Genomic DNA, 27804 nt, shown 5'->3' with positions numbered 1-27804 from the left:
TATTGTCAATAATTCCCTCTTACCTTTGGCATTTTGTTTCCACCACGATAAAAATCGTTTTTTTTTTTCTTTCATAAATTACCTCCAACAAGAAAGCCTAATTTCTGCTCTTCTACACCGAAGAAAAGAAACACTGCTCTGCTTCACTTCAGCAGCATATCTATTTGGTTGAATCGATTTTAGAAATCAGTGACTATACCCAGCCCTATTCCAGACCATTGATTTGATTCATCTGGATGTAGCGTTTTTAGCAGGAGAAATGTTTTGTCGCTCATCAAAGTTATTTCTTCAGTCTCAGCTGCTGAAACGAGCACCGTTGACTAGCACTAAGAATTTCTAGGTATATCCATTTGGTGGAGGGCGTCTGTGTTGATGCCCTTAGGTTCTCATCTATTGTTTTTTGCAGATGATGTCGATCTGTTTGCTTCATCAGGTGGTGGCGTCCCGCTCGCACTGGAGTGGTTTGCAACAGTCTGTAGCAGTCAGAATGAGAATTGAGAACTCTGAGGCCGAGGTCACGATTCTCAGCCGGAAAAGAAGCGAGTGCCCACTCCTAGTCGGTAGTGTCGATGGTAGAGGATTGATTTTTGCAGTGTTCCGTAGATGAAAAAGAAAGCCTGGATGAGCTTCGAGATCGGTGATTCAAATTTCAAATGCTTGTCCAAAATAATACCAAGGTTCTTAGAAGAAGATTCGATTTTGCCAGCGAGGGGATAATGATTGACCTCCTTAGAAAAGTTTTAGGGCTGAACACAAGAACATTAGTTGTCTGTGAAGGTTCTCAGTCATCCAGGTCATCGTAGTCAAAGGAGCTTGCAAAGAAAAGCGTCTGGACTGGCACAACTAAGAACATTAGTTGTGCCATTAGCATATGAATACTGGTTGGTTTGTGTGGCTCTTGAAAAAAATGTAAGAAGAGGTAAGGTAGCAGAATCCAAACAAACAGAATTTAGGCATACAGGGATGACTGAAGGGCCACAGGCGGTGGCGTAACTTGGGTTAACAATAAGCTGTTTTGTCATTGTGCAACATCGAAGTGTTGCTTACAAAGAAAAACATTGGTCAAGATCTGTTTCCTGTAATACATTTTTTTAGGAGGATGGGGTCCAGCGGTGAAAGTGAATAGTTAGAGAAAACTGTAAAATTGATGTTGTTGCAAAAGAGGCAATAGAGGTTTAAAGATTTTCACAAAAACCTGCGCTGGTCCTTCAGGCTAAGACCACATATTGACCAGCTCTGGATCGTGCCTGGATTTTTACTTCTGATCGATGTTTTGTGGTTTTATAAAAAAGAAAAAAGGAGAAAAGAAATCAGTTTATCAGTTTGGAGCAGTGTATTCAGTAGGTTTGGATTCAGCAATTGATCAACGTGACTGCTGCGGGATCACAGGAATATTTTTGAATTCTGCTGAGCACTGAGAGTATCTGTGTGTGTATTAATGGCTTGCTTTGTCATCGTATTTGTTTTTGCCATCCTGCTGTCAGTTTTAGACTGATTTTAAGACTAGACGTAAGGACATTTTTATTGTTTATATCTTCCACCATTCCTGCTTTTCTTCTTCTGTCATTTAATGGTCGGGCATTGTACAGCTACAAGCATTTCACCCCCATGTCATACTGTGTATGGTTGTGTGTGTGTGTGTGACAAATAGAATTTGAATTTGCTCGTAGTCGGATAATTCCAATCCTCATGTATCATTTCTGTCACATACAGTCTCTGCATGACACGAGAGACATGACAGACTACATATTTATCACGCTCTTATTTACAATCTCTGATAAACTGTGCTGCTTTAGCGTCGGCTACCTGCAGGTTTCAGCGCCTCACCCAGCCTGTGAGTAAATAACGTGAGTGAAGACGCAGACACCTGCCCCGATCCGCTGCTGAGTTGATTAATAACAAAGGCTCCCCCCGCCTTTCTGTCAATGGATTTTCTTCTTACATTTCCAGTCAGAATTGTTCTTTCTTTCCCTTCCTTTTTCTCCCTGTGTTTCCTTCTTTTAGGACACACACATGCAGGGAGGCATTCCCACATACAAACACATAGATACACATTAAAGTAATAAATAAAAGCCCCAGGGTATGATTACAAAAGAAGGAGAGAGGAAAAAGGGGTGTAATATGAGCCTTTCTGGGACTTATCAGCATTTTGCAGAGACACAGACACCAGAGAGACAAAAAAGCATTTGAATCTCAGCACAATGTGCAGGGCTGCATGCACTTGCCGCATATCAGAATCAACAGTATCTAATGACAAAAGAAGCTAGTTGGTGCTGAAAAGTGTCTCACTGAGCACAGTACTCTCAAGGCTTAAATGGCCATAAAAAAGTCCAGAGTGAAGTCACTCACACAAACGACAGTTGGACAAATATTAGCAAAACAAATCAAAATTGATTCTGTTTTTCTAATACTGTATCACTTCCCAAGCCCATCAGTCAAACCAAAATGGGAGACAGAGCTGAGGTAAAAATGGATTGAAAAGAGGCACATAGGAAAAAAACAAATAAAGAGAATAACAGAAAAGATGGCTAAAGCAAGGACGAGACAGTGGAAAAACAAGCAAAAGGACCAAAAAGCAATAAAAATAAAAAGAATCAAGAGGCGGAGGAGTAATTTTGCACAAAACATCCAAGACAGCCGTTTTGGTTCGTTTGACTTTCTCTCCTCCATCTCAGTGGATCATCTGTAATGACCATTCTCTGAAAAGCAAGCAGCTGCACGGACTCTAACTCATTTTCTCCTGCTCCCACGACACATTTTAGGGGGTAAAATGGATTGGAACTCAAGCGCAGAAAGCTTCTTTGAGACACACAACTGCTTTAACACCACGTTCCCAGACTGTGGTGGTTGGAAAAACTCGGGGGACGGACAACTTCCAAATGTGGAAGAAACTCTCTCTGTTCTAGCTAAGCATAAAGACTAGGCTGATTTTTAGCTGAGATTCATGCAAAAAGAAAAATGTGTAAAAACCTAAATCACATTAACTGCACTGAGGCCGTTTCCTTTTTGTGCGAGAACTTGCCTTGTTCGACAAGCTTTAATCCAAGGTCCTTACTTTGGCATGGCTGAATATAGTCCCTGGGTTCTTTTAATGGGAACAGAGCTGCCTTATACACACAGAGGCTTTTCATATTTAACATCAATCCATCCTTTCTGAAAGATTATGGCACCATAGGTTCTGTACCTGCACCTGACTCAACTGTTTACTCGACGTTGAGCTGCATAAAGAGCCTCCCCTCCAGGTAATAAGTAGACAGAAGTTGGGTATGAGTTCCACAGCAGGATGCCTCTGAGCTTGTTATTAGGTCTATTTTGAGTGGCTTCTTAAGCTTTAGCATTAAAACTAACTAAAAACAACACTGACCTTCTTTGAGACTGCTCAAAGACTCCAGAAGGCTTTTGTTCTGGTTGCTTTTCAAACGTCGCCCCCTCATCAGTTGAGGGTTGAAACACCTGAAAGAGAAGTTGCATATGATTGCATAGTGGTTATCAACAGACTTCCCTCTATGCTGGAAGGAAAGAAACCCCTAGTAGAAGAGTTGCTTTCTCTCTGCTGGTTGCGTTTGTCTGGAGGGGGTGTTAACTTTTGACTTGAATCCTTTAATCATCTGGACTTGAGAAGAAGCTATCCCCATCCTTTTTTTGTTTTCCTGTAGGCACTAGTACCAGCTGATATTTTTATTTATTTATTTTATGGTTAAAATTTTAGTTGTGCTTGTTTCATACTGGTTTAATTTTAACACTACAGACCTACTCATATTCGCCATTTCCCCATCTTTGCTTAACCTCTTTTTATGATAGCGTGTCCCTTTAAATCATCAGTAATGACTGCTCAGATTTTTCAAGCCTGACCTTTTATGGACTCCACGTCTGTCTTCACCTTGTTCCTCCCCTCAGGTGTTCAGCCTTTGCCTCTCATACCTCTGAAATGACACCATCCGTGTACACTTGTTTACTCACCCTCCATCTTCAAACAGAGCCATATCAAGAGATGGCGCAGAACGCACTGCTGCACTCGAGAATCAGGCAGCACTTGTATCCCACAACCTTTGTCACCCCATCTCTCAACACCATCTTCCTCTGTGACTTCTGCAGCTGTGTAATAGTTGTTATCTGAGAGGCCAGGAGGCGATACGATTAGTGTTTCTTGAGGTGCGGATTTCACACTAAGGAAGAAAGACTAATCCTATGGTTTCACATCTGTGTTTACAGTATATTATATTACAGGGTCACCTTCAGTTGATGTTTTTTCCTCCCTCCTTTTTAACTGTTAATATTTGTGTAGTTTTTCACCTGAACTGCTTGTAGCCTCTGACTCTGAACTCTCTGCTCTCTGCTCTTATAGCCCTGGACATCATGTTGCATAACATTAAAGAATAGTAAGACCTGGCTCGTTAATGCATTTGGAATGGATCGATATCTTGGCACACAAGTGTTTCCGTCATACCAATAACATGGCCTTTAGTCTGCAGCTTTAGAGCGTTTCAAAATGTCTGAGTGAGTTCTTGACCTTTTCTGTACAGACACTATAATGTCTCGCGGTCTAAATCTTTTATTCCCCCTCCAGGCTTGCGTTATAAGAAAATATACCCTGGATGAAAGTAGTCAGTAATCCCTTCGTCTGTGGCTTTACAAAGGGCTTTAATGCTTTTACATTAAACCATTGATGCAATTTGCAGTCATGTCACAGCATGCTGTTTTGGTTAAATAACACACGAGACACAGACTGTAAATAAAGATGAAACTGAAACATTTCTCAAGTATCCAGGATTTGGATTATTTTCCATAGTTTGTGTGTGTGTGTCTGTTCTTTTTAAAAATAATAATAATCAGTGCATTTTTTTAATGATTAAAAAAATCATTAATATTCATCCATTATCTGCTACTTGTCCAGGTCACGTTATATAATCTTGTATATATTATCATGAAATTTTGAGGCAGCAGTCTTAATCCCACAGAGCTCAAGGTGCTCAGCTTTTTCTATGATTGGTGGAAAAATGCAAGTCAATACGAACAAACCCTACCAGTTTGAATCGCACAAAAAAAAAATACAGATTTTGACACAACCAGTTCTGTTTTGAATCCCTATAAAAGACCTTTTATCTCTTTTCCTTATTTTGTATTGGGAACTATAATAAAAACATAAGAGACAAATGTTACTTCTCACTTATAGATAGCACAGGCAATAAAGAAAAAAGAAAAACTGAATGAGCATCAGATGTATCGGCCAGACAATCGGATGCCCGCGCCTGTGAGTGTTCGTCTAACTGGATATGGATCAAGCCATTTTTGGAAGGGTTAATAATCACTATACTGGGACTCAATTCATCTATAATCTGAAGAAAATTTTCAGTGTTGGCCATGGCAAGCTGAATCAGGCTGCTCATGTTAAAAACTGGCACATAAAAGCTAAATGTACTGACATTCAATAGTGGATTTGAAAGGATTTGGATATGATAAAATCCTAAGAACAATTTTAAGATGCAGGAAATGATTCACGGCTCTGGAAAGATGCTAGAGTTTGCATGTGATTATTTCTCTTTATGTCATTTTGCTATGGTCATTAGCATGCAAAGTGCAGCTTTGTACTGTAGTGTATATTACAACCTCATAAATTATTATTATCGCTCCTTAAGTGAAGACCTGTTACAGATGCAGTCAGCAACAGTTGCTCTGATTTTAGCTAAATCTCAAGTAACATATTCAATGAATATTTATCCGTCTATCGCTGGATGTCAGCAGGCCGGACGTCACTCTGTGCTGCTCAAAAATTCCAAAGAGAAGTATTGACGTGTTAATATAGTCATGATCCGCTCAAAGGCTTAGGCTCCCATTGTTTTTAATTGAAGATGATATTTGGGGGATTTACTGGATGTGGGTGTAAGCAGTGAGATGCTCTGCTGTGTGTGAATGTGCCAGAGGATAAGGAAGTGGAGGGTTTATTGTCTGAGCATTGAAATTGGGGTTTTTTTTTTTCCTGCGTTGGGATTTCATTAAAGTGAGAGAATAGGGCTGTCAAACAGTTCTAGCAAGGTGACTGATGTCTCCTCGCTACCTCAAAGGCAAAGAAACAGAATATATAATGTTCTTCATCCTGCGTTCGTAGCATACCGAAAATACTTATTGCATTTTGAATTACTGGTGACTGAAAGTGATGATAAATTAAAGAAGGATTCCTCAAAAGAGGTTTTTCTGCTTATCTATACATGTGGCATGCAAGTTGAGTTACTGAATTAAAAGTTAGGAGGTCTGTCTTGTCATGCTAATGGAGGCTGAGCATTGCAATTTTATCCGTTTAACTAAGTGCTTCCTTTATGATCGATGATTTGCTTAAGGGGCAGTTGGGCATTTCTGTTTGTACTCAGAAAATGATAATCCGACAGATGTTTTGGAGAAAATATTATGCAGAAGTAAAGGATCTCATTTCTCATCAGTTTCATGTGGTGGACTTGTACCATATTAATCCAGTAAAGCCACAGCGCAAACTTTTGAGTGCATATTGAGTCCTATCAGCACAAATGTAATCAATAATATTGGTTTCATTGATCTTTTCTGAGGAAATACAGTTTTTTTTATCAGGATATATACAAACTAATTCACTACTATCAACATTTGGTACCCAAATATATTTTTTTTCTTTCCTGAGAAGTCACAGTTTTAAGATGCAGCGGTGAAGCCGATATCCTCATGACATCCGAGTTCAAAGTCGTGTGTCTGTTTGAAGAATCGTATGGGGAAAGGAACGTATTTCAAAGCTGCCTGCATATAGTAATGGGTCTGTATAGTGTTCACACATATTGAAGAGCCATTAGTGAATGCATTTGCGAACATTTCTTTCAGCTTGTTACCCGGACGCACACTTGTGACACGTTGTTAATGGTTTGCTCTGTGAGTAAATTTGTGCCACTTTTGCAAAATGTAGCAATTAAAAGTAAAACGTGTGCAGCTCAAAGTTTTCTATGAAAGATTTTCATGGTGGAAGTTTGTGTTTTGTGGAGCTGTGTGACATCTACCAACTAGATCACATTGTCTACATTTTATGGTCTCTGGATCACTATAAGCGTGGAGCAAATCCAGTGCCACAAACTATCACGATGGTCAACCCAGCAGAAAATGATCTGTACTGCCCGACCATCATCACCACTCCCAGTTATTTTGAAGCAAAGGACAGAATTTTTGACTGCTCAGTGAAGTCCATGTTATCTCAATCTAACACACTCTTCACTCTGAGTGATTGCAAAACCTGCACTACATATCCAGCTGAAATAATATATGCATTTCATCTGGATATTATTAACTGTCTCGCTTTTAGAATGCTATACATCCCAAAGTTTGTGGCCTCATTTCAAGATTTCTACAGCAGGACATTGAAAATTTGTTTCAAAATCACGATCCACGCAAGAAACAAGTCCAAGCGTTTCCAGGTTGAACACTATCCCCAGGCAGCTCACTCAAATAATCAATATGTCGGAGAAAAATTACTTCTGTAGGTCCTTCTTTCACTTCTGCTTTCTGCTGTTCCTCTACCTTTTACCTTACTCTTTCTAATAATACTGTAAAAGCTCTGTAATGGTTTATATTTACTTTCACCAACCCATCATTTTCTGTAGCATCCCTGCAATTTCATCACTGGCTTGTTTCTGAGGAGAGAGCTGCTGTCAGCAAGAAGTGTAAAAGTGGATGATAGTCAGTCAGTTAGGGTTTTCTGAGGGATTCGGGGGCATAAAGTACTTCTTTGGAAAAGTTTCTGTTACTCCACTAAGTTTTGAATCCCCTCTGCTCTCCACTTGTTCAGATTCCATCAGCTTCTCTGGCAAGGTCTATTGATTGGGCTGGCTCGGTGATCCCCAGTAACTGAAAGGAAGGAAAACGGTTTGACTGGAGGCTCCTGTGCAAACAAACATTACTTTGGAAAGTAGGGCTCTGAATGCATAAAGAAAGAGCAGCTCCTTGAACACAAGCTTTAATCCAGTGTTTCAACAATGTTGCGTATTCTAAACAATGCGCGCCACTGAAGCTCTGAATCGAGAGTCGAGAGATGTTTATCTAATAGCGAATGTAACGTTTGCATCGAATTGTTGTAAAGCAAAGGACTAATTATGCGTTGTTTTCTCTTTGGGCTTGTAATTATGTTCGGAAAGCAGGCTTGGTAAGCCACGAGCAACACTGCGAGATGTGCAGGAGGCCTAACAAATAGTCTGATATTCATTCTCCCGCTAGCTAAGGTTTTCGTTTCCACTTCATCTCTAGCTAAAGCTGATAAACCAGCTAGTCACCAACCCCGTTCATCTGGTGCCTGGCAGGCAGCGTTATTGGTGATGGTGAAACTGCTGTGGTGAAAGCAAAGAGAGTGAGTAGCAACAATTAAGCTCCGATATGTTCCTGTGAGCTGTGGGAACTGCAGACTCTTAAGCTTTAGTTCCTGTGATGGTCATTAGATGCTGGCTTGGAAAAGCACACTTTAACTGTTCTGCAGTGCTTGAAACAACCCAAACTTCTCTGTGTATGCTACGTGTTTATACTAGTTGCAGTGGCTAACGAGGGAAATGATGTTGAGCCTTGCTTTGGTGCCTCTGCCTGAACAGTTTTACACACATTGTGCTCAGTTTTGCATCGTATTGCTGCAGTGACTGATCTATAAAGAAATAGCTCACCTGGAGTCACCTCAGAAACAGGTCAGTGATTTTACAGATACTATGTCCATTTTTTTTTTAGTCTGGGTTTTGTCTACATAAAATATTTCTAATTTCCATTTCTGCAGGTGTGCCCCTGCCAGTTTTAATCATTTGCAGCAATTCAGTGCAATTCAATTCAGGTTTATTTGCATGGTGCAAAATCACTTTCATAACTGGCACGTCAAGAGGTTTTATAGAACAAGGTAAAGACCCTGCAGTATTTTAAAGAATACATAGAGAGACAGCATTATGTGGTTAGGCTTCAATTCTAACTTTGTTGCCTTTATGAATGTTGGAGGGTTGCTTTTGCCCTCTATAACTTCTAAAGCTGATATAGACTGCCAGGAGTCGTTTCAGGGCTCATACAAGATTTAGCCTTTTATTTGAGCTTGAAGCTGAAATTGAATCTAGTTTTTAAGCCTTATTTATATCTTTTTTCCAACTCTGCTGTCATATTTCCCTTTATAGAAAACAAGTAGACTCTACTGGGGCTATTTTAGCACATTAACAGTTCAGGTTTACCTCTCCAACAATTCAACACCAGAGTCCAGACACTTTAATAGGGTCCTTGTGGCACTTCTCTCTTTTCTGGCATAAATCTTTCATGGTGCACCGAAACACTCAATCCACTAGTGGTGGACGCTCAGGAGACAGTTTGGCACACGCTAAGGATCTCTCCTAATGATCTGTGCTGGAGAGAGCAGTGTGGACACCTGCCAAAGAAAGAGGGATACTTTTTTATTTTTTATTTTTTTTATTTTATTGTGGTAGCTGGCGTGATGAATTTCACATCAGACAAAAATCCTGAAAGATTATTTTCTGGTTAGTATCTGAAAAGGCACATCTCAAGCTTGGAGCTTGAATCCAGGTGTCCCCATCAGTTGTAACACTTGCATGCTTAAATAATGTTCCTTGCAGCTGGGTGTAAGTGTCTCTGAGTGTACCAACTGATGCTAATTACAAACACTATGTGGACACATTCTAATCAGAAATCTGTTTTGGCTTTACAGTTATTTAACTTTCAGTATTTTGTAGCTTCTCTGGGGGAAAAAAACCCCAATACAACTCTGACTTTTAATAAAAAAATAAAAAAAATAAAAAAGCTTATACTCTGAAGCATCTTTTCTGCTCCGCTTGCAGTATTATCCCCCAATTTAAACAATATCTGTAATGGGGATGGTTGGCTGATGTTGATCCCAGACATTCATTAATTCCACGCATGAATGATCTACAGCTCAGTTCGTCCTGGTTGTCCGACTGTGGCTTTTGTTTTGGGACTTGCTCGTAATTGACCAGAGTGTTGTGCTGACTCAGGGTGGCCTCACTGGCCTTCAGAGACCAAGAAGGCTGTGTCACCGCTCACAATAAATGTGGATTTAATAGGCAGGAAATGGCTCTGCTCCAGAGCAGGTCTAATACGAGAGGCAAGAGGAAATTCGAGAGGGAAAGGTATTCAAGTTTAGGTGGGAAGTTTAAGGCAGAAACAATGGGAGGAAGCTGATTCTGTGTTTTTCCTGCCAAAGGTGCAGCTGGTTTCAGGTGATGACACAGCACCTCGTTAACGCAGCAGTGACTCGAGGCTATCATGCCAGGGTGCCGGGGTGATTTATTATCCGTTTTCCAATGAAAGCCTCCTCAGATTAGAGGGATGCCTCGCTTGTGGAACCAAATATAACAACTGCATTACAAAACAGGCAGGTCGGGAAAGGTGTCAAGAGCATTTTGAGGCGCGCTTCATGTTTATTTATGAGAGCAGGCTCTTGTCCGTGTAGTCTGAAATAATCCAAGTTGTTTATCTGAGGAAGCGATAAACAAGTCAACATGATTTGTGTATTTTTTTATTTTTTCCCCCCCACAAAAGGAATACACAGAGCATACAGGTATACGGGGGGTTGGCAGTTTCACTAAAACGGTATAGAAGCATACCACTGGCTCGTTTACTGTATAATCGACCTGTGAACATCAAAATACTGGTCCTTCTGTAACCGTTACCTGCTGCTGTTTTGCATGTATTTTTCTGCCTTTACTATAGTTTCTTATGCCAGGTCATTGCTGGATATGCACTGTAGTACAATGAAAAAATCCCATTACAGAAGGGGACCAGATTAGCGATAGTACAGCATATAAAATGAACCACTTACTGCTATTTTAGATTTACTCAAACGTAACAAAAATACAAGTCATGTAGCTCTGTCTCCTTCTTTCCCGGATAAAGCTCTCTCTGTCTGTGTCATGAATGAAGCTGTGGGGAACATTAATCTGAAAGTGACCTTTATGTGAATGACAGAATGACGTTACAGATTGATGAAGCAATAAATGTCTGAAAAAATGGGCTTTAGTTGCTTTGAGGACTTAATTGAGCTTAAAATCAGGCTGATGAAATTTCATAGTTTTATAGTATGTGGGGAAAAAAACAAATATGGATGACATGTGACACATGAATCCAAAGTAACATCTTTTTCACGTATTTTTCGGGGGGTGTAAGATATTTCTCAAATGTTTTCTTAATCCCCACAGCACTGCTATAGATGGTGGTGATGTCATGGTGTGCAAGAACCGTTTCTGTCCCCATAAATGAAGACCTGCTCTAAATAGTTGTCTAGAATAAACTACAAGCCGCTTATCATTGTATATCTCTTGGCTCTGGGCCACTGAATCAAAGCTCAGTTGTTTACAGTCAACCAATAAGGTTATCTTCAGCTTAAATGTTATTTAATAATTGTGCTATATCTATTTTTTTTTTTGGTCATCCTTGTTTATAAAGTAATAACAATACAATGATAACACCCCAAAATAGTTATTATTATTAACCAGTTGCCATGTTTTCTTTTCTACTCATGTACAGAAGTTACACTCTTTATGCTAAACGTTGATGTGCTAATTATGATGCTGTAATAACTACTACAGATACTGATTAATAAGACTGAGGAGACATGTTTTTGGTTTTGGTAAACTGATCAGACATTTAGAATAAAATTAGTCCAAATGCTGTGATAGGACAAAAGGTTTCACTGTGACAGCTCCTGACTGATTGTTACAAATAATTACTAAAAATAACATCATTATGTGCAACTCCGCAACATGAAGTCATAACCCTTATTATGTTTCCTGAAATGATTCCATAACGGTGTGTTATGAGCTCTTCTTCTGGTGGGTGAGTTATGCTTGCTTTGTGTTTGGAGATGATGTTCATAGCTGTGATGAATCTTGTAACATCCGGTGTTTTTGAGAGGAGGACAGAAATAAAAGGCAGTGTGTCATCTTTAGATGTTGTAAAATCCAATCGGTAAGATAAACACATGCATAAAAGCCTGCATGTTGTAGCCAGCGCAGCAGTTGGTTGCCAGTATTGGGGTGCAGTGCCAAGTGAGCGCAGCTTGTTCCGGTCTGACAGAGTGGACTAAAAAAATTCAGTTACTTATTATTTTTCCTTGCTCAATAAGAGCAGAGACACTATGTTGATAAAAAAAAATATTGAGCCTTTTAATCTTTGAAATTACATGTTTTCAGTCCCATTAAGTATAACGAAATGTGATATATAAATACAGTTGCCATTGCCACAGGTGTATAAAATCAGGCACCTAGCCAGGCGGCCCCTTTACAAACATTTGTGAAATAATGGGTTGTTGGAAAGAGCTCGCTGAATACGAGTGTGGTGCTGTAATGGGATGCCACTATTGCAGCAAATCAGTTTGTGAAGCTTTTTCCCTTCTAGATATTCCACAATCAACTGTAAGTGGTCTTATTGCAACATGGAACGATTTAGAAACCACAGCACCTCAGCCACAAAGCAGTACAGCGCATAAAGTTAGAGAGGTTGCAGAGTGCTGTGCTCTGCTCACTGCTGCAGATTCCCAGACCTCTGCTGGCTTCAATATCAGCACAAAAAGGGATCTTCACACCTGTAACATCTACACAACCTCTACAGAGAAAATATCCATCCATCCATCCATTTTCATCCATTTATTCAGCCCAAACAGAGAAGCCCAGACCTCCCTCTCCCCAGCCACCTCCTCCAGCTTAGGAGGTGACCGGGGGAACAACAAGGCATTCCCAGGCCAGCCGAGAGATATAATCTCTCCTCTGAGCCCCTCCCGAATAGCCGAACTTTTCACCCTATCTCTAAGGGAGAGGCCAGCCACCCTTCGGAGGAAGCCCATTTCCGCCGCTTGTATTCGCGATCTCATTCTTTCGGTCACTACCGACAGCTCGTGACCATAGGTGAGGGTAGGGGCATAGATCGACTGGTAAATTGAGAGCTTCGCTTATACACTCAGCTCTCTCTTCACCACAACAGACCAGTACAGCGTCCGCATCGCCGCAGCCGCTGCACCAATCCATCTGTCGATCTCCCGCTCCCTTCTCCCATCACTCGTGAACAAGACTCCGAGATACTTGAACTCCTCCACTTGGGGCAGGAACTCGTCCCTGACCCGGAGTGGGCACTCCACCCTTTTCCGGCTGAGGACCATGGCCTCAGATTTGGAGGTGCTGATTCTCATTCCCACCGCTTCACACTCGGCTGCAAACCGTTCCAAGGTGAGCTGAGAAAATAACAAAATGATAAGAGGAGCATCTCAATTTCAGCTTTGTCTATTTAAAATTTTGTGTTATATACTGGGATTTTTATTATTTGAGCTATTTTTTTTTTTAAATATTTTGTAAATGTTGTAAATTATTTAATTGGTGTGTTGATTTGTTACAACTTACTCTCTTTAGCAACTGTGACCACATAATTACCTCTGGGATTAATAAAGTGTCCTGATTCATGACATGGTCTCAGGCACAAAGAAGCCCCGCCCACTTGCCAATCTTCTGTGAGCATCCAATGAAACGTAAGTTGGCTCAAAATGAAGGAGTAAAGAACTTAAACATCTTGTTTCAGACAGTGGTTGAACTGAGAGGTTGCAAAAGACCCTGTTTTAGATAAATAAGTGTTACTTTGAACAGTGAATCAAATATGGAATGGGAAATGAGAAATGAGTCCCTCTCTACTTCAAACCAAAGACTATAACATAGTGGAACATATTCATAAGTGCCTAACAGAGAAAACACAGAGCATTATGTCATCCTGTGGTTCTTATGCAACACCAAACAGTGGAAGCAGCAGATGGACGCCATCGACTCTAAATTATGACGAGTTGTGAGGGGAAAACTGCAGATTTATATTGTTTGGGAATAACCATATGGGAACCCCCTCTTGCTGAGTAATTGAATTGTGTTTGCATTTGCTGTGGAATGCCGTGGGTCACATTATTAAAATATATGCTCAGCCCTACCGTTCAGAGGACTTATCACTTCATCAAAACTTCCGATTCAGACCTACCCCTCTGGCACTCTCTCGTTATACGGTCTCTTTCATTGTAGCAGTGGTTTTGCTTTAGAAGCTGCTTTTTTCTTCTACTTGTTCTTCTTCTTTTTTCCCGTCAGAGAAACCCCAGCTCAGATTGTCTCTGCCAGATGCTTCCTTACTCTAAATCATCTTTTGAAGTTCTAATCACGGGTATAAAATGGCCCGTAAAAGCTCTTTTGTGGCTGCCAGTTATTGTATGTCCAAATATAACAAAATGGTTTGAACTCACAAAAAGTGACCAACCAGCTGTCGGCTTTAGATCCTCAACCTCTTGCTAACAACAACCCATTGAAGTCCCTTTTCCACTTGTTCTTTCATGACTTCTCACACATGACTCACAGATTTGCATATCAGCCCCCTCTTAGTCACCGGCAGTGTGCGATTATGCACCTTCTGATACATTCTGTTTGTACATTAATATAAGCAGCAGATGTGGATTGAACAGATGCAGGAACCCCAAAGCGTATCATCCTTTGAGTGTACAAAAAGCACATCTACACATTCAGCAAAATTGTTCTAAATGATATAACCAGCCATTCATCTTTTGTGTGAAGCTGATGCATAACTGTTCAGTTTATACGGATTACACCACTAACAGAGTCTGATATACACCTCGAGATGACAAATGTTTTGTCTTTTGTATTTTGCAACCTTAAAAATGTAATTTTTCACTAAAATTCATGTCAAGCTTTTTATGGATTTATCCCTAAAATGACTCACTTCTTTTAATCTTGCCACAGCAAATGTTTAAGATCCTGTTTCATTCCATTCCCCATTTTTGTGGCTTTAGATATCCTTGCTATTGCTCTGATTGATGCTGATCAGTTTGGGGTCCCTGCAGTCGAGGATTTTACTGACTTAACTGTACACTCCTGTAGTGTAAGGGAGATTGATGAGCAACTCTATAAAACCACATCTGGATATCCACTATGTTTTTATAGTCTAGGTGGTTCTAATCCTCTGGGCTGACATTAACTAGATTTAATTTCTTTTTAGCCAAAAAAAACAGTATTGCATTTTTAAAAAATGTAGCAGGAAGGGAAATGAATACTTGGATATGATCTGGATCACATATACCCATCTCGGCCATGTGATCAGCAATATATCACCATGTGACCAGCTTTTGACCTACGGTCCTGGTTTGTTTTAATCACTGGCCCGCTCGTGGATCGCCTCTCCCAACAACAAGCCAATTAGTTCAACCAAAGAACAGTCGGAGCGCTGTCAGATCACGTCTGTGTCTTCTCTGTGTGCCCGTGGAAATGGATCATTCATCCATTTGCCCTCTTGAATAAGCAGCTTTGGGGGTAGCATGCTGGGCTGCTGCTGCAGCAAATATTGACCGGTGCAGATTGCGTCACGATGGTGTGTCGATGTGTCGTGTGTCTGTACACCAACAGTCGTATAGCTGTGTGACCTCGATCTTCCCACGCTGTGACCCCTGCAAAGCAATACAGCAACACAGATGTGAGCTTCAATAGCAAGTACTGGCTGCAGTTACATGCACACATAACTTGAAATTACTTGAAGTGGAAAGGATTTTAACACTGATGTTTTTGTATTCACCAGTGCATTTGATTTTCATCTACCTATTAAATAGTACCGTTTAAGAATGAAATCCTCTATTTTAGCATACTCTGAAGTCAATCTGTTGCTGATTAATGCTGCCATTTTACTTCTTTTGCTTTTCTTAACATTTATTTGATGATTATAAACTCCAACTTCCATCATGCCATTTAAAAATTTTTTTTTAATGCTGTGGCATATCGTCTGTAACATCCTTCAAAAAGAAACGGAGAAGGACGAGGAGTTTTAACATTTACCAAATCCTGCATTTTGTGCACTTTTTCCTATTTCTTTTGTGCTTTGGCTTTTAAATCCACCAGAGGAGTGAGACAGGCTGACATTATAAAAGATGGAGTAAGTTTCAAATAAAACTTGAGACATTTCCTGGTTTTCATTCTGTGAGGCAGAGCGTTCTGTCGAGACGCAGCGAGGCTGGCTCTGGCTATTTTTGTTCTTTAAACATTTACTGGAGAAAATGATTACCTTCGTGAACATATTTCCAGCGTAAGATTCATTGCTTCTATTTCCCTTAATCATATTGGGTGCTTGTTTTTCCACATTCTGAGCGATTGCTGCTGCTTTCATTGTCGGTATTCATTTGTGTAAATGGGAAAAGGCGCTGTTTAAAAAATGCTGCTTTGTCAGATTTAATGCCAGGTCTGAAGTAAGGAGAAACAACAGTGATGACCCTTTACTGATCTACGAAAGGTTTTCACTGCATAGTCATTCAATATGTGGTGCAATTAAAATGCCAAGCAACAAATTATACCGGCACCGCAGTTCCAGAATAGTTATAGAGCTCATAATTCATTTGAAACCAAATCTTACCACCCTGAATTTAAGACTAATTTGAGCAGTGCGGTTGTTTCCAGTGTGAAGGATAGCCGGAGCTCTGTATGCTTTGTGGTATCTATAATAAGCTTTTAGGGTGAGAGGATTTTCAGCTGGAGGCCCTGTCAGCAATAATCAGATTCATATTTATTTCCCAAAGCTTCATATGAAACCACCTTCAGAGAGAAGTCTTACAGCATACTATACTGATAATAGAGATGACATCATCTGGTGGGGATTTTGGAAATCCTGACTCATCTGCCCACATCTGTGCACATACTGACCGCTTTGGGTTGTGTTTGCTGTATTGTGTGCAACAAGAAGATGAATTTAATGAACCTGTCACTACTGAAAGCACTTTGTGCAGTTTGAGCTGTAATTACTTTTTAGTTTATTTTCAAGCATTCTGCACTGAGCACCCGTCCATGCATCGTGGCGTTTCTTTTACGATGGTATAAAAAAAAAAACATTACATTTTTATTTGGGGTGCTTTGATGCCCAATTATGATAGCCGCTGAACTGAAGGGAAACGTTGCTTAATCGAGAGGTCCTTTGTAACTACAAATGATCCATGTTTATTAGCAGTACAGTGGTTGGAGATGCATTTATATTGTGGAGCTAAAATGTAGGATTCCCATTCATACGAGTGCATTCAGAGTTGCAGAGCCTTTGCTAGACTGTCTCTAGCGAAGAGCTCAATGTCATTGTGTGGGAGCTGGAGATCTATTGGTAATCAACAGCAAACACTGGAAGCTTTGGCAGCAGGCTCGGTCTGGGTGCTTTAGCTCACTGAACAGTTCAGTGGGAGAGAGTGGAGTTCTTGCAGGAGAGAAAGACATAAAATAAAAGGCTGTGAAAAGTGGGTAAATCTTGCAACAAAGCGGCAACATTGTTGCAAGATTTACCCACTCGAGTCAGATGGTGGCAACAATTCAGTTTACAAGAACTAAATCATGATGATTTAGTTCCACATTTTAACCAAACCAGTATCCTAGATCTCAATAGTTGAATCAGCTACGGTGTAGATGTGGGGACAATGGATGGAATCCCATTTTGTGCAGATGTTCATCGACCCCAGAAAACGACTCATTGAACCCTGATTTTTCTTTTCTTATTGTAACCATTAAGTCAATATTTGTTTATTTCTCATGAAGTTTTGCTATATTTACGTTACATTTTCTACATATATTCATATTCCCCTCAGGATACTTGTAATCGCTTTGTTGATCTCGGTAAAAAGTCAAGGATGTAAAAATTGATGCTGTGATTCACATTTGATTCTTACTCTTGTTTCATTATTAATAGGTTTCAGAAGAAAGTAGGCTAAAAGAGAATTTTTACTGACTCAGTTCTGATTTCTTTTTATTTTTCATTTCATCGCATTTACAAATTCTTTCTCAAGCAAATACGGACAATGTTAAGATTACGCTGCCAAATTTCTATGGCCGAGTGCTCAGCTTGCACACGGATGTATTGCAACTGTGCCCCCTTAAATATTATTCAAACTGATATTTAAATCAACATTTGATGTAATCTTCTGACTTTTAGCAGTTTGAAGAAGTTTAAAGTTGTTTTCTTGGAGGTTGGTCACTTCTGGAAAGCTATAGTTATTACATGACATTTACAACAAAGAGCTATGAATATAGTTGATTAGTGTGCTGCTGGTGGATGAGAACGCTTTAATCATTTCTTGTAATCCTCTACTTTTTTGTCTTGCTCCTTTTTGTTCTATATTATTGCATTGGGAATTTTCTTTGCAGACCACAGCTATCTGAACAGCAATATGTGCTGCTCAAAGAGGTTTACTTTTGTCTGCAGACACCAGTCAGTCTGTCATTTATAACAGTAGCTGCTGTGAAAATGTCAACCGTATTGTTTAGCAGTGTGGTTTATGTGTTTATAATTGCATCCGTGTCCTTAATTCAGACCTGATCAATATCTATCATTCTGTTTGCCTGGAGCTATACCAATTTAATTATGACTGGGTTTGGAGCTGCGATGCTTTGCTGTCAGCCGACTGACCCGTTTGTTTGCCCTCTGTTTATTTTGCAGATGATGAAGTTTGCCTGGGATAACTACAAGCGCTATGCTTGGGGCAAGAATGAGCTGCGGCCTTTGACGAGAAATGGGCATATTGGCAACATGTTTGGTGAGTATTTGCTGGAGACTCAGAAGGCCTGAAAGGTCACCTGGTTTTTTGGTATTTATTTATTTATTTTTAAGACCCACTGACCTTTCTCTTGGAAGACTTTCATGTGAAAGACAGACTAAAACTAGGGAGGGAGGCAATTTTGTGATCAGTAGAAGCACCAGCCACAGAAACTAATTTAAAATCTATAGTTTTGTGTTTGGGTGGACAAAAGAAGGATAAGAAGGTTGCAAATGTCTTTATTAGAAACAGACCAGGGCCGACTGTTTCTCAGTTTGGAACGGATGGACAACTACACCAATCTTAAACTCTCACAGGCTAGCACTGATTTAGAATTTCAGAGCAAGTAGTCTGCCTAAAATAACAATTTGACTGAAAGTTGATTTTTGGCTTTTTAATTCCATGTTTTTGTGCTGTGCTGGGGAGAAAAAAACACTTCATGAAAACACTTTTTTTTTCCCACAGCAAAATTAATATGACCCAACAGATAAACAACACTGACATCCTGATAACAAGCCAATACCGGCCCATCATGATGTTCCCACAGTATATTTGGAGATGGTTTTTGTCCCGTTGCTTACTGATACCATTTTTTTTTCCAGTTCTGAATGTCTTTCTAACAACTAACTGACCGCGCACACAAACAAAAATCAAATTTTCTTCAATACAACATGTCATCTTGGCAATTTAAAAAAAATAAATAAATATTTAAACTATATAACTTCCCCCTAAACCAAGTTACATAAATTTTCTCTCACTTTAACAACTAATATTAAAACATGCTCACATTGGTGAAGTTGGTTTAAGTTTTTGTTATAAATGTTTTGGCAAACTTTGTGTCTTCAGTCACAACAAAGACTTTCCATGCTAACTAAATGTTAGCACGTGGCCTACTGCTGTGTATGCGTTGCACATGCACGAGGCTGATCAGCTGGTTACTGATTAGGGCAGAGAAAGCCGGAAATCAGCCGATTCCGGTTCCTCGCCTGTCAATTGTTGCATCTCTATATATTATTGCAGCGGTCCCCAACATTTTTTTTGCACCACGGACAATATTTTCATAGACCGGCCTTTAAGGTGTCACTGATAAATACAACAAATAAAACCAGTACCAAAAAAAGAAGATTTATTCATGACACACAGGAAAAGATTAAAAAATAGTGATAAACACAGATAAAACCCCAGAAAACCATAAATTTCCCACTCGAACATTGCGGCCCGGTACCAAACGACTCAGTGGGGGTTGGGAACCGCTGTATTAGTGCATCAATATTCACAAGCCCTCAAATGTACTCAGGATGTCGTCCAGCACCTCATGACGTTAAATATGACAGACGTTAAATAAGCCAAGAAGAGAAACATAAAGTCACAAGGTCCTTCGTAATTTTGGATTTTGATCATAAGGCAGCACACATGGATAATCTAGTTAAATGAGGAAAACCAAAGAAAGTAGTTTAAGCTCTGCTTAAACCAGAACTGACATCCAACTCAAAGCACAGAAATAAGTGAAGTGCTATTAATCCTTTGCTTTTGACATGGGCTATGTTGTGTAACATATCTCCATAATATTTCCATAATTAGACATTTGACGTAACTGTCTATTAACTGATTCAGAGAAAAGCAATAGTGCCTTAGACATGCGGAGGTTAGTCTCATATTGTAGCCTACTTTCAGACGGTAGGCACATTGTTTAATTTTAAATTAAAAATTAAAATAAAATATTTATCTTTTGTGTCGAGCTTAGAAATAGAGGTTGTTTTGCACCGTTTTGCTTCGTTGGCTTCTGATCAGCTCTTTCAATACTGAATAATAATTGAAGCCATGTAATGGGCAACAATTCTTATAGCTTATAGCTTTTTCACTCAATAATCTGTATTTGTAAATTCTGTTTGTAAAAGACAGTTAGTTTATTTAGAGGTCTTTATAATGCTCTTCTTCTTTTGCTTGTGCTTTGATGGGGCTGCTTTTGAGAAGCTGCAGGTAGCAGTAGTTTAACTCGAATTTCAAATGAGACAAAAGCAACTGGATTTCTACAGATATAAAAATATATTATACCTGCACACCTTCTGAAAACAAATCATAAGTAATGAATTTTTAAAAAATCCAGCTGTCATAAGAACGACAACACATCGCACTTATTTGCACCTCAGTGAGCTTTTGACACTATGTTTTCTTGAGCTTTCACTCAGCACAGGAAACCTCGCAACCTGCCAGGGGTGTCACAGTCTCCCAACAGCCTCTAATTGGAGCCAAACCCAGAGGGGTCCTGCAGTCCTCTGCAGTGGAGCATATCAGTCAGTTCGCACTTCTGTGCCTGAGGGAAATCCCACAATAAAGCTCTTAATAAAAGGTGGATCAGCTCTTATTAAGACTTGGGCTGGTACTGTCTTCCATACCTGAGGTCTTCCTCTTTCACTTCTGTAGGGATTCACAAGTATTAGAGAGGCTGTGGTTAAGAGGAGTCACTTTAAAGCAAAGGCCTTGAGCCACGTTTTAAAGCAACTAATCCAGGATCACCCTTAGATGAAAATGACCAAAAATAATTCAAACACAGATTTTGCCATCATTTGTTTATTCAACCGGTTTGGTTAATGTTTGTAGTTAAAGCTAAGACATCAGAGAAAAGTTTTGTTCTCGACCTATTAGTTATAAAAGAATAAGGTTTTAAAATCTGTTCATATGCCAGTTCAGTCATTCTCAAACTGTGGTAGGCTTACCACTGGTGGTACGTGGGCTCCCTCTAGGGGTACGCGGGAAGTCTCCCCCCCAAAATTTAAGATTAAATAATATACCATGTTCTGACTGAGGGATTTCTGAAAAAAATCTAACGTACAGCTCTGTTTCGACGTGCACGAACCATGAACAAGGGTCGTGAAGCCAAAAATCCAGCAGCTTAACCACCACAGCAAAAATTAAAACGTACAGCTCTGCTATCACTTCCAACATAAATGAAGACGGAAAACTAAACAGCAGTTTGTAGGGTTAGTGAAGCTGGGCTAGCTGGTATATAATGATGTGCTACGTGATCGCTAGCTACACAACTATGTTAGCATAACATAAACACAGTGAAGCTGGAGGATGAATATGGGCTCAAAATGTGGTCATAAATATTTTGTACTTGTAAATCAGTTTTGTACTTGTAAATCAGGATTTGTATGTGCAAAAATCAGAGAACAGATGGGTTTGGCTGTCGGAGGGGCGCTTTTTTTGAACTGCAGGTCTTTGAAGGGAATAAATGCCCTTTTACATGCCAACCAAGCGTTTTCCTTCATCACCATGAAGGAAAACAGTCTCTGGTCGTCCGAGTTTGGTGATTTTTGTGTAACAGGTCTACATGTTTAATACAGGGACTTCCACAGCCTTTTCAACAGCGCTGCGGACCGCGGGGGGGCGGGCAGTGTTTTGGAAATGACAGTCTTCGTTACAAAGCTTTCTTCGTTATGAATTAGCATACATGTTTTTATTGAACATTTGAAGAACTAGCAAAAAAAACCAAACTCTTGTAGAGGACAAAGTCAGAGATAGAAAAGACAAGGAGCAGGTGCATCTAGTACAGGTAGAGCTGCTGCAAAAACCAACAGAGCTCAGCAACCAGCGCAACAAATTCTGGATCCTTAGCTTTTAGTTAGCATTAGCAGCACATGTCCGATGTGAAAGGACTTTTATGCTGCGCACTGTGACTTACAGCAATGGTCCCGGGTCAGCCCTGACTTTGTGTTAAACTAATCCTAAAGTAATAATAGTATTTCTAACCACTGACATACCACAACTTTATCCTTTCAACAGCTGCTGAAAGTTAGGGGACCTAGCTGCTATCGGATATTTATATAGAGATCCTCCAGCTTCAAACTGTATTACCCTCAAAGACCTGCAGTTCAAAAAAGCGCCCCTCCGACAGCCAAACCCAGGTGTTCTCTGATTGGATTGTTACATTTGTGATTGACATGACATTGACCAATCAGATGAAAGGAAGAAAAAATAGGGTCAAAATTTGTACTTGTAACTTGCAGGGTTTCTTTTGGCTAAGTCCACACACAAATATTTTTTACGCACCCACAAATTCTCTTTACACATACAAATCTTTTTTACACATACAAAACTGATTTACAATTACAAAATATTTATGACCACATTTTGAGCCCATAGATGAACTCTTACTTTTTTCCACTCGATAAAAGTTAACGTCATGGTTCCCGATGGTTAGGGACAAATGCAATCGCATGGCTGGATGCTGTAAAAGGACCAAACTTCAGTCAGGAGAACAACTGAGAAAATCCATCCACAATACGAGGTTAGTCATTAATATACTGCTGCATGGGCTGGGCTGCAGTTACATTGTAAGGGTGTTCATGAGGGTGAGTTCGATGAGAAAGAGGAGTGCAGCGTTATGTCTGTGTTATCTGATGAACTGATTATAAATCAATCTTTTTTTCCATCTGTGCTTTTTTGTGTTGATACTGTGTGTTATCCAGTATTTTCACAAGCACAATGAACTGCCAGCATCATTCAGTGAAAAACAGAAGAACAAATTAGATAACAAGCGCTCCAAATATAATAAATCCAAACTGTTTTCCCCCACTCTCTACTGTTTTAATGTAATAAATTTAGTTGATTGACTTTTCACAATGTAATTAGGCTGATATTTTGCTGCAGAAAGCCTATTTTGTTAGTCGATTTTGTTGATTAATATGCTGCAGGGAGCAGAGATCTGTTAGTTTTTACTACAAGTCGTGTTTCAAGATGAGTTATCAAGGCTTCATCCACTTACTCTACTTGTGAAGTAAGGGATCATTAGGAAGGAATATCAGCCAAGGACACTGAAAGTTAATGGACTGTACCGTTGTCAATATTAAAACTTGAGAGATGATAGAGATGATGATAAACTTGCAATGATTTGTTCGTGTTAAAGCTGCATTAAGCAATGTCTGACTGCTGGGAGATATGGGACTCCAAACAGACTCAAAGCAGTGAGCCTTGATATCAGCTTATTAAATTGTTATTGGTAGCATATTCACAAACAATCACTTCATCACATTTACACATTCAGCACAAACAGCTTGTATTTTATACGGATTCATCCCCGGGAGCTGGATTTATACCTGACGCTAAAGGTTAATGGCACTTCTAGCTAGCTGAGACGCAGCTTATAAATTATAGCTTGGTGTCAGATTGTGATGATAGCACAAGCATGGCGCTAGTTGGATTCAATGCAGTTATGGCTAAGTTTTGTGGCGTTTGCATGCTTTTTTCATTTTCTTTTTTCTCCAGGCGCTGTGCTAGGTTAATGCTGGATCTCTTGGCCAGGACAACCTAACATAAGAATAGCTGTGTGTCACAGCTGTGTTTTGCATTCTTTTCATTTACTTTGTGATGTAGGCAGTCAGAAAAAAGGCATTCCATGTAAAGGAGATTGCTGCTATACAGAAGGTTGACAGCGAGGTGACAGTTTGCTAGACTGTATAACCTGAGAGAAGATATTGAGATTGTTTTCATCCTGCTTTATGTTGTATTCACGCCATGAAACCATCAGTTGTATAAGAAAACAAATATACTGGAATCTGGCAGTGGGGCCTGATACGGCGAGAATTTGCAACATGCAAACAACATGATGCAATAATTAAACAAACACTCAACTATGCATATTAGCTGTGCAGTTCATGTGTCTTTTAGCTATAGTAAATACACTGCTAACATAGACCCCAAACACTGAATAACAATGGCTATTGAATAAATAAGTGAAATGAATTATTTCAAGCATGCTTTCATTGAACAAGGTCAAACTTTTTGCATGCTGAGCGTGAATACATGGTGCGTGTAATTAAAATCCCTTCGCTTACTCGTTGTATATCAAGCAATCTTGTGCGACATGTTTATTGTTCATGCTTCTATTGCAGTGATGTAAATACGATCTATAAGTCAGCACCATTTACAAGTTAGAAGCAGTGTGGTGCTCAGTGCTGAAGGATTCCTGTGAGACATATGCAAAGTGATTCAGCCCTGTGGACCAAATAAGTCCACACATGGAGGTGAAAAGCTGTGAAATATGCAGGAAGATGCAAAAGGGGTTTGCTAATTTTCACTGGGATTTGGCACACTGTGACACATCAACATTTAATTAATTTAGGAAAAAATTAGATTTGAACTGAAGAATCGGTTGATGATGGATCGTACTGTTTTTGTTTAATTGTATTGAATTAAGCCATGGTTACACACTGATATTGACAAGTATAGCAGTCACCTAATATGTTGTTTCCATATAAAATAAAATTTTTATTATATATATATATATATATATATATATATATATATATATATATATAGCTTTTGCATTCATGAACGATATCATAAATCAGTGCAATATTTTACAATGATTTATTTATTAATTACATGGCAAATTATTAATTTGGAAGTCAGTTTTTAAATGTTTTGATGTTTCTATAATATGTTTAAAATATTGAAGAGTACAATGCACAGCTTCTCCAAGTAATTGCTGTCTTTATCCATACAGCACAGCTATCCATTAAGAACCTTAATGCCGATCCGACTGATATCCGAACAACAAAGGTAGTGTAGAAAAAGCTATTTATCTCTGGCAGCACCGCTGAGGAATAGTCAAGTCTCCAAGTATGAAGGGAAGCGAAAGACTTTGTTCAACAGAATATGGTTAATACTGTAAGAAAATGTTTTTTCAGTCTGTTGAAAACTGTCATCGTTTTCCTGCTTTCAGCTATCCTCGTGTGTTGCACAGTGCATTATCTATGAATAGAGAGTGGGAGGTTGTCAAAGGGAGAGGAAGGGAGAAAGGGCATCATGCTAGTGAGTAAATGTCACATTGTGAGGGGTGGTGCAAGAAGCCAGGTATGAAATTGGATGCTGTGTTCTTTAATTTAATCCCCAGAGCAAACAGAAATGCTACGAGATTGGATCTACAGTACGGTTAGCAACGGCGTCTGAGGTTTGTCAATATGCTGAAAGTAACCAGAACATCCCTGCTGCTCGACCTACAGCCCGGCCCAAACCACAGAGAGGCAGAGAGACATTTTACTCCAAACCTTCTGTCACACTTTCACTTTTACTATAATCTTCCTTTAATTCTTTCTTTCAACCCTACGTTCCTTTTTATTTTTGCTATAATCCCTCTTCCCTTTGTCATGACCCTCAAGGCTGAAAGCGTCTCTCTTAATTCTTTTCTCTGAAACAAAGTTCTGATACTTCCTTTCCTCCTTTTACTTTTGTCATTTAAATTACTTTATTTCTTCAGAGCTTATTAAAATTTCTTTTGCCTTGGGCAATTAGAAAGCTAATTTTTTTTAACGTACTTTGAACAATCGTGCCTTGATGTGAGATTGTGTGGGAGGTCCCACTCAGCCAACGTGTAGTCATTTATAATAAAGTTAGCATATACGCATTCACGGAGGTTAAACTTTGATTAACAAGCATTTATTATAATATGTTGAAAATTTGTGTGACATAATAAAACTGGACAAGAAAATCATCACAGATGTAATTTACTAATTGGGTATAAAGCAGTTGGTAGCGCTGTCTTGTCCCTATCCGGTTTCATGTCAGGTTAATATTAAATCTCCTCGAGCATTGTGAAGAGGTGAAAATCAAGGTCACCTTTTACTTTAGTGCATATGACAGCAACATTTGTTTTGTCTCCAGCTTAAGAAATCATTTGTTTTTGTAAAATGAGATTCACGCAGTAGCACAGAGGAATATCTGTCACCCTATTCTCAGTGCCTGAGGAGAATACTGCATAATGTAAAGCATGTTCAGTGTTTTTAATTTAGAAAGTAAAATTGTAGTGCTAATTGAAGCTTGGATTTATGTATTAATGGCATGCAAAAGCGTGCACTTTTTTGGAAAAGTTGAAACTCTTTTGAAGCAGATGCAATGGGGAGGTGGTTAAGTTGAAGGGCTTTGTTTTCCATTTAATGCATTTCATTGATAAATTTCAGCTTAAAGGTGGAGATGACTGTGACCCAGATGGAGTTTGTGTAGTTCAGCACTTGTTATATTTACATGTTAATAACTTTTACCAGTCGGCTTCAAGTTTTGGTGCTGATATTATCAGCAGCTTTCACCGTGGCTGACATATAGCATTGAAGGTCAATTGGATGATATGCAAGATGTCTCGCCTGCTGCCGCTGTTTACTTTCAGCAATAATAAATCTTAAAGCATGGGGTGCTTACCGGCATGAAATCTGAAATGGTTTTGTCTAATCACTGGAAATAGATGCTCCTGAAAGGAGCTTGAGTTTTCACTACAAAATATCCACCACAGTGGGTTTTATATTGCTAGTCTAAAAATTTACAATAGCTTTCTAATGGAAGACAACATTTACATATGATCACCTTGAAGGTTATTTGGTATACTGGTTTAATTTACACATCCAGCAGTTGCAGAACACATTTATTATAATTGATTTGGAGATGTTTCTTTTTTTTCTTTCATATTTGACCTCTTCAAGTCCAGTACCTCCACTCTTCCTTTGTTTTTTGGCCAAATGAAATGTCTGCTCTTTAGCTAAATGTTCAACATTTATATAGTTATAGCAGCTTGAAGAATGAAAGTTGAACACAGTGTTGAGTTTTGAATTATATATTTTGAATGCGTATTTGCTGATTATATTGTTTTAATGTAAGAAAGGCCTAACTCTGAGTACACTCTGTGCCAAAAAGTGCAGTCGGGAAACTGCATGCTTTTGCAGAAGCGCTTTTGCAGCTAGAATGAAGTGAAAGTGAAACCAACTAGGCTGTTTGATCGAAACTTAAAGTGTTGCATGACGTGAGAGCAAGTATATAAATAACTAGGCTTCCGTTTGTGCTTCAGACCTTGGGTTGTGTGTTATGAGAAAGGTCTTCATATCTGGATATGTAAAATAAAGATCATTTTTAATGATCAAAAGACCACTTTTGAGCCTTGTCTCTTTTTGGCCCTAAGAATCTAAAAGAATAGTTTTTAACAACAGTAAGTGTAAATCTGGAGGATGATTTGACAGAACTACTGTACCTCTTAATTGCTTTGGTTTCGGTTTTAAAGTGGTCATTTATGTCCTTTGTTTAATTCATCTTCTGGTTTCATGCCTCTGTGAGATCAGCTGAGGTGAGCTTTTACTTTTATTGATCAGTTCATATTGACATGGTGAGCAAGGAGGCATCATAGAGAGTGGAAAATTTTTGTTTAGAGAAACAGTGTGATAGCTCGGGGCAAAGCAAGACATTAT

At 39.3% G+C, this 27804-nt stretch overlaps 1 protein-coding gene across 3 annotated transcripts in view; it reads left to right on the top strand.

Moving 5' to 3' along the window:
- Window positions 1-27804, top strand: part of LOC113031368 (mannosyl-oligosaccharide 1,2-alpha-mannosidase IC) — a 202119-nt gene that overhangs the window by 60745 nt on the left and 113570 nt on the right. For all 3 annotated transcript variants that reach the window (XM_026183375.2, XM_026183376.2, XM_080308059.1), the window contains exon 2: window positions 18478-18574. In XM_026183375.2, the coding sequence (XP_026039160.2) occupies window positions 18478-18574 (97 nt within the window). The remainder of the gene's footprint in view (window positions 1-18477; window positions 18575-27804) is intronic.

Source organism: Astatotilapia calliptera, chromosome 11, assembly GCF_964374335.1.
Source record: "Astatotilapia calliptera chromosome 11, fAstCal68.1, whole genome shotgun sequence".
Taxonomy (NCBI): Eukaryota; Metazoa; Chordata; class Actinopteri; order Cichliformes; family Cichlidae; genus Astatotilapia; species Astatotilapia calliptera.
This window is presented reverse-complemented; position numbering and strand designations above follow the sequence as displayed.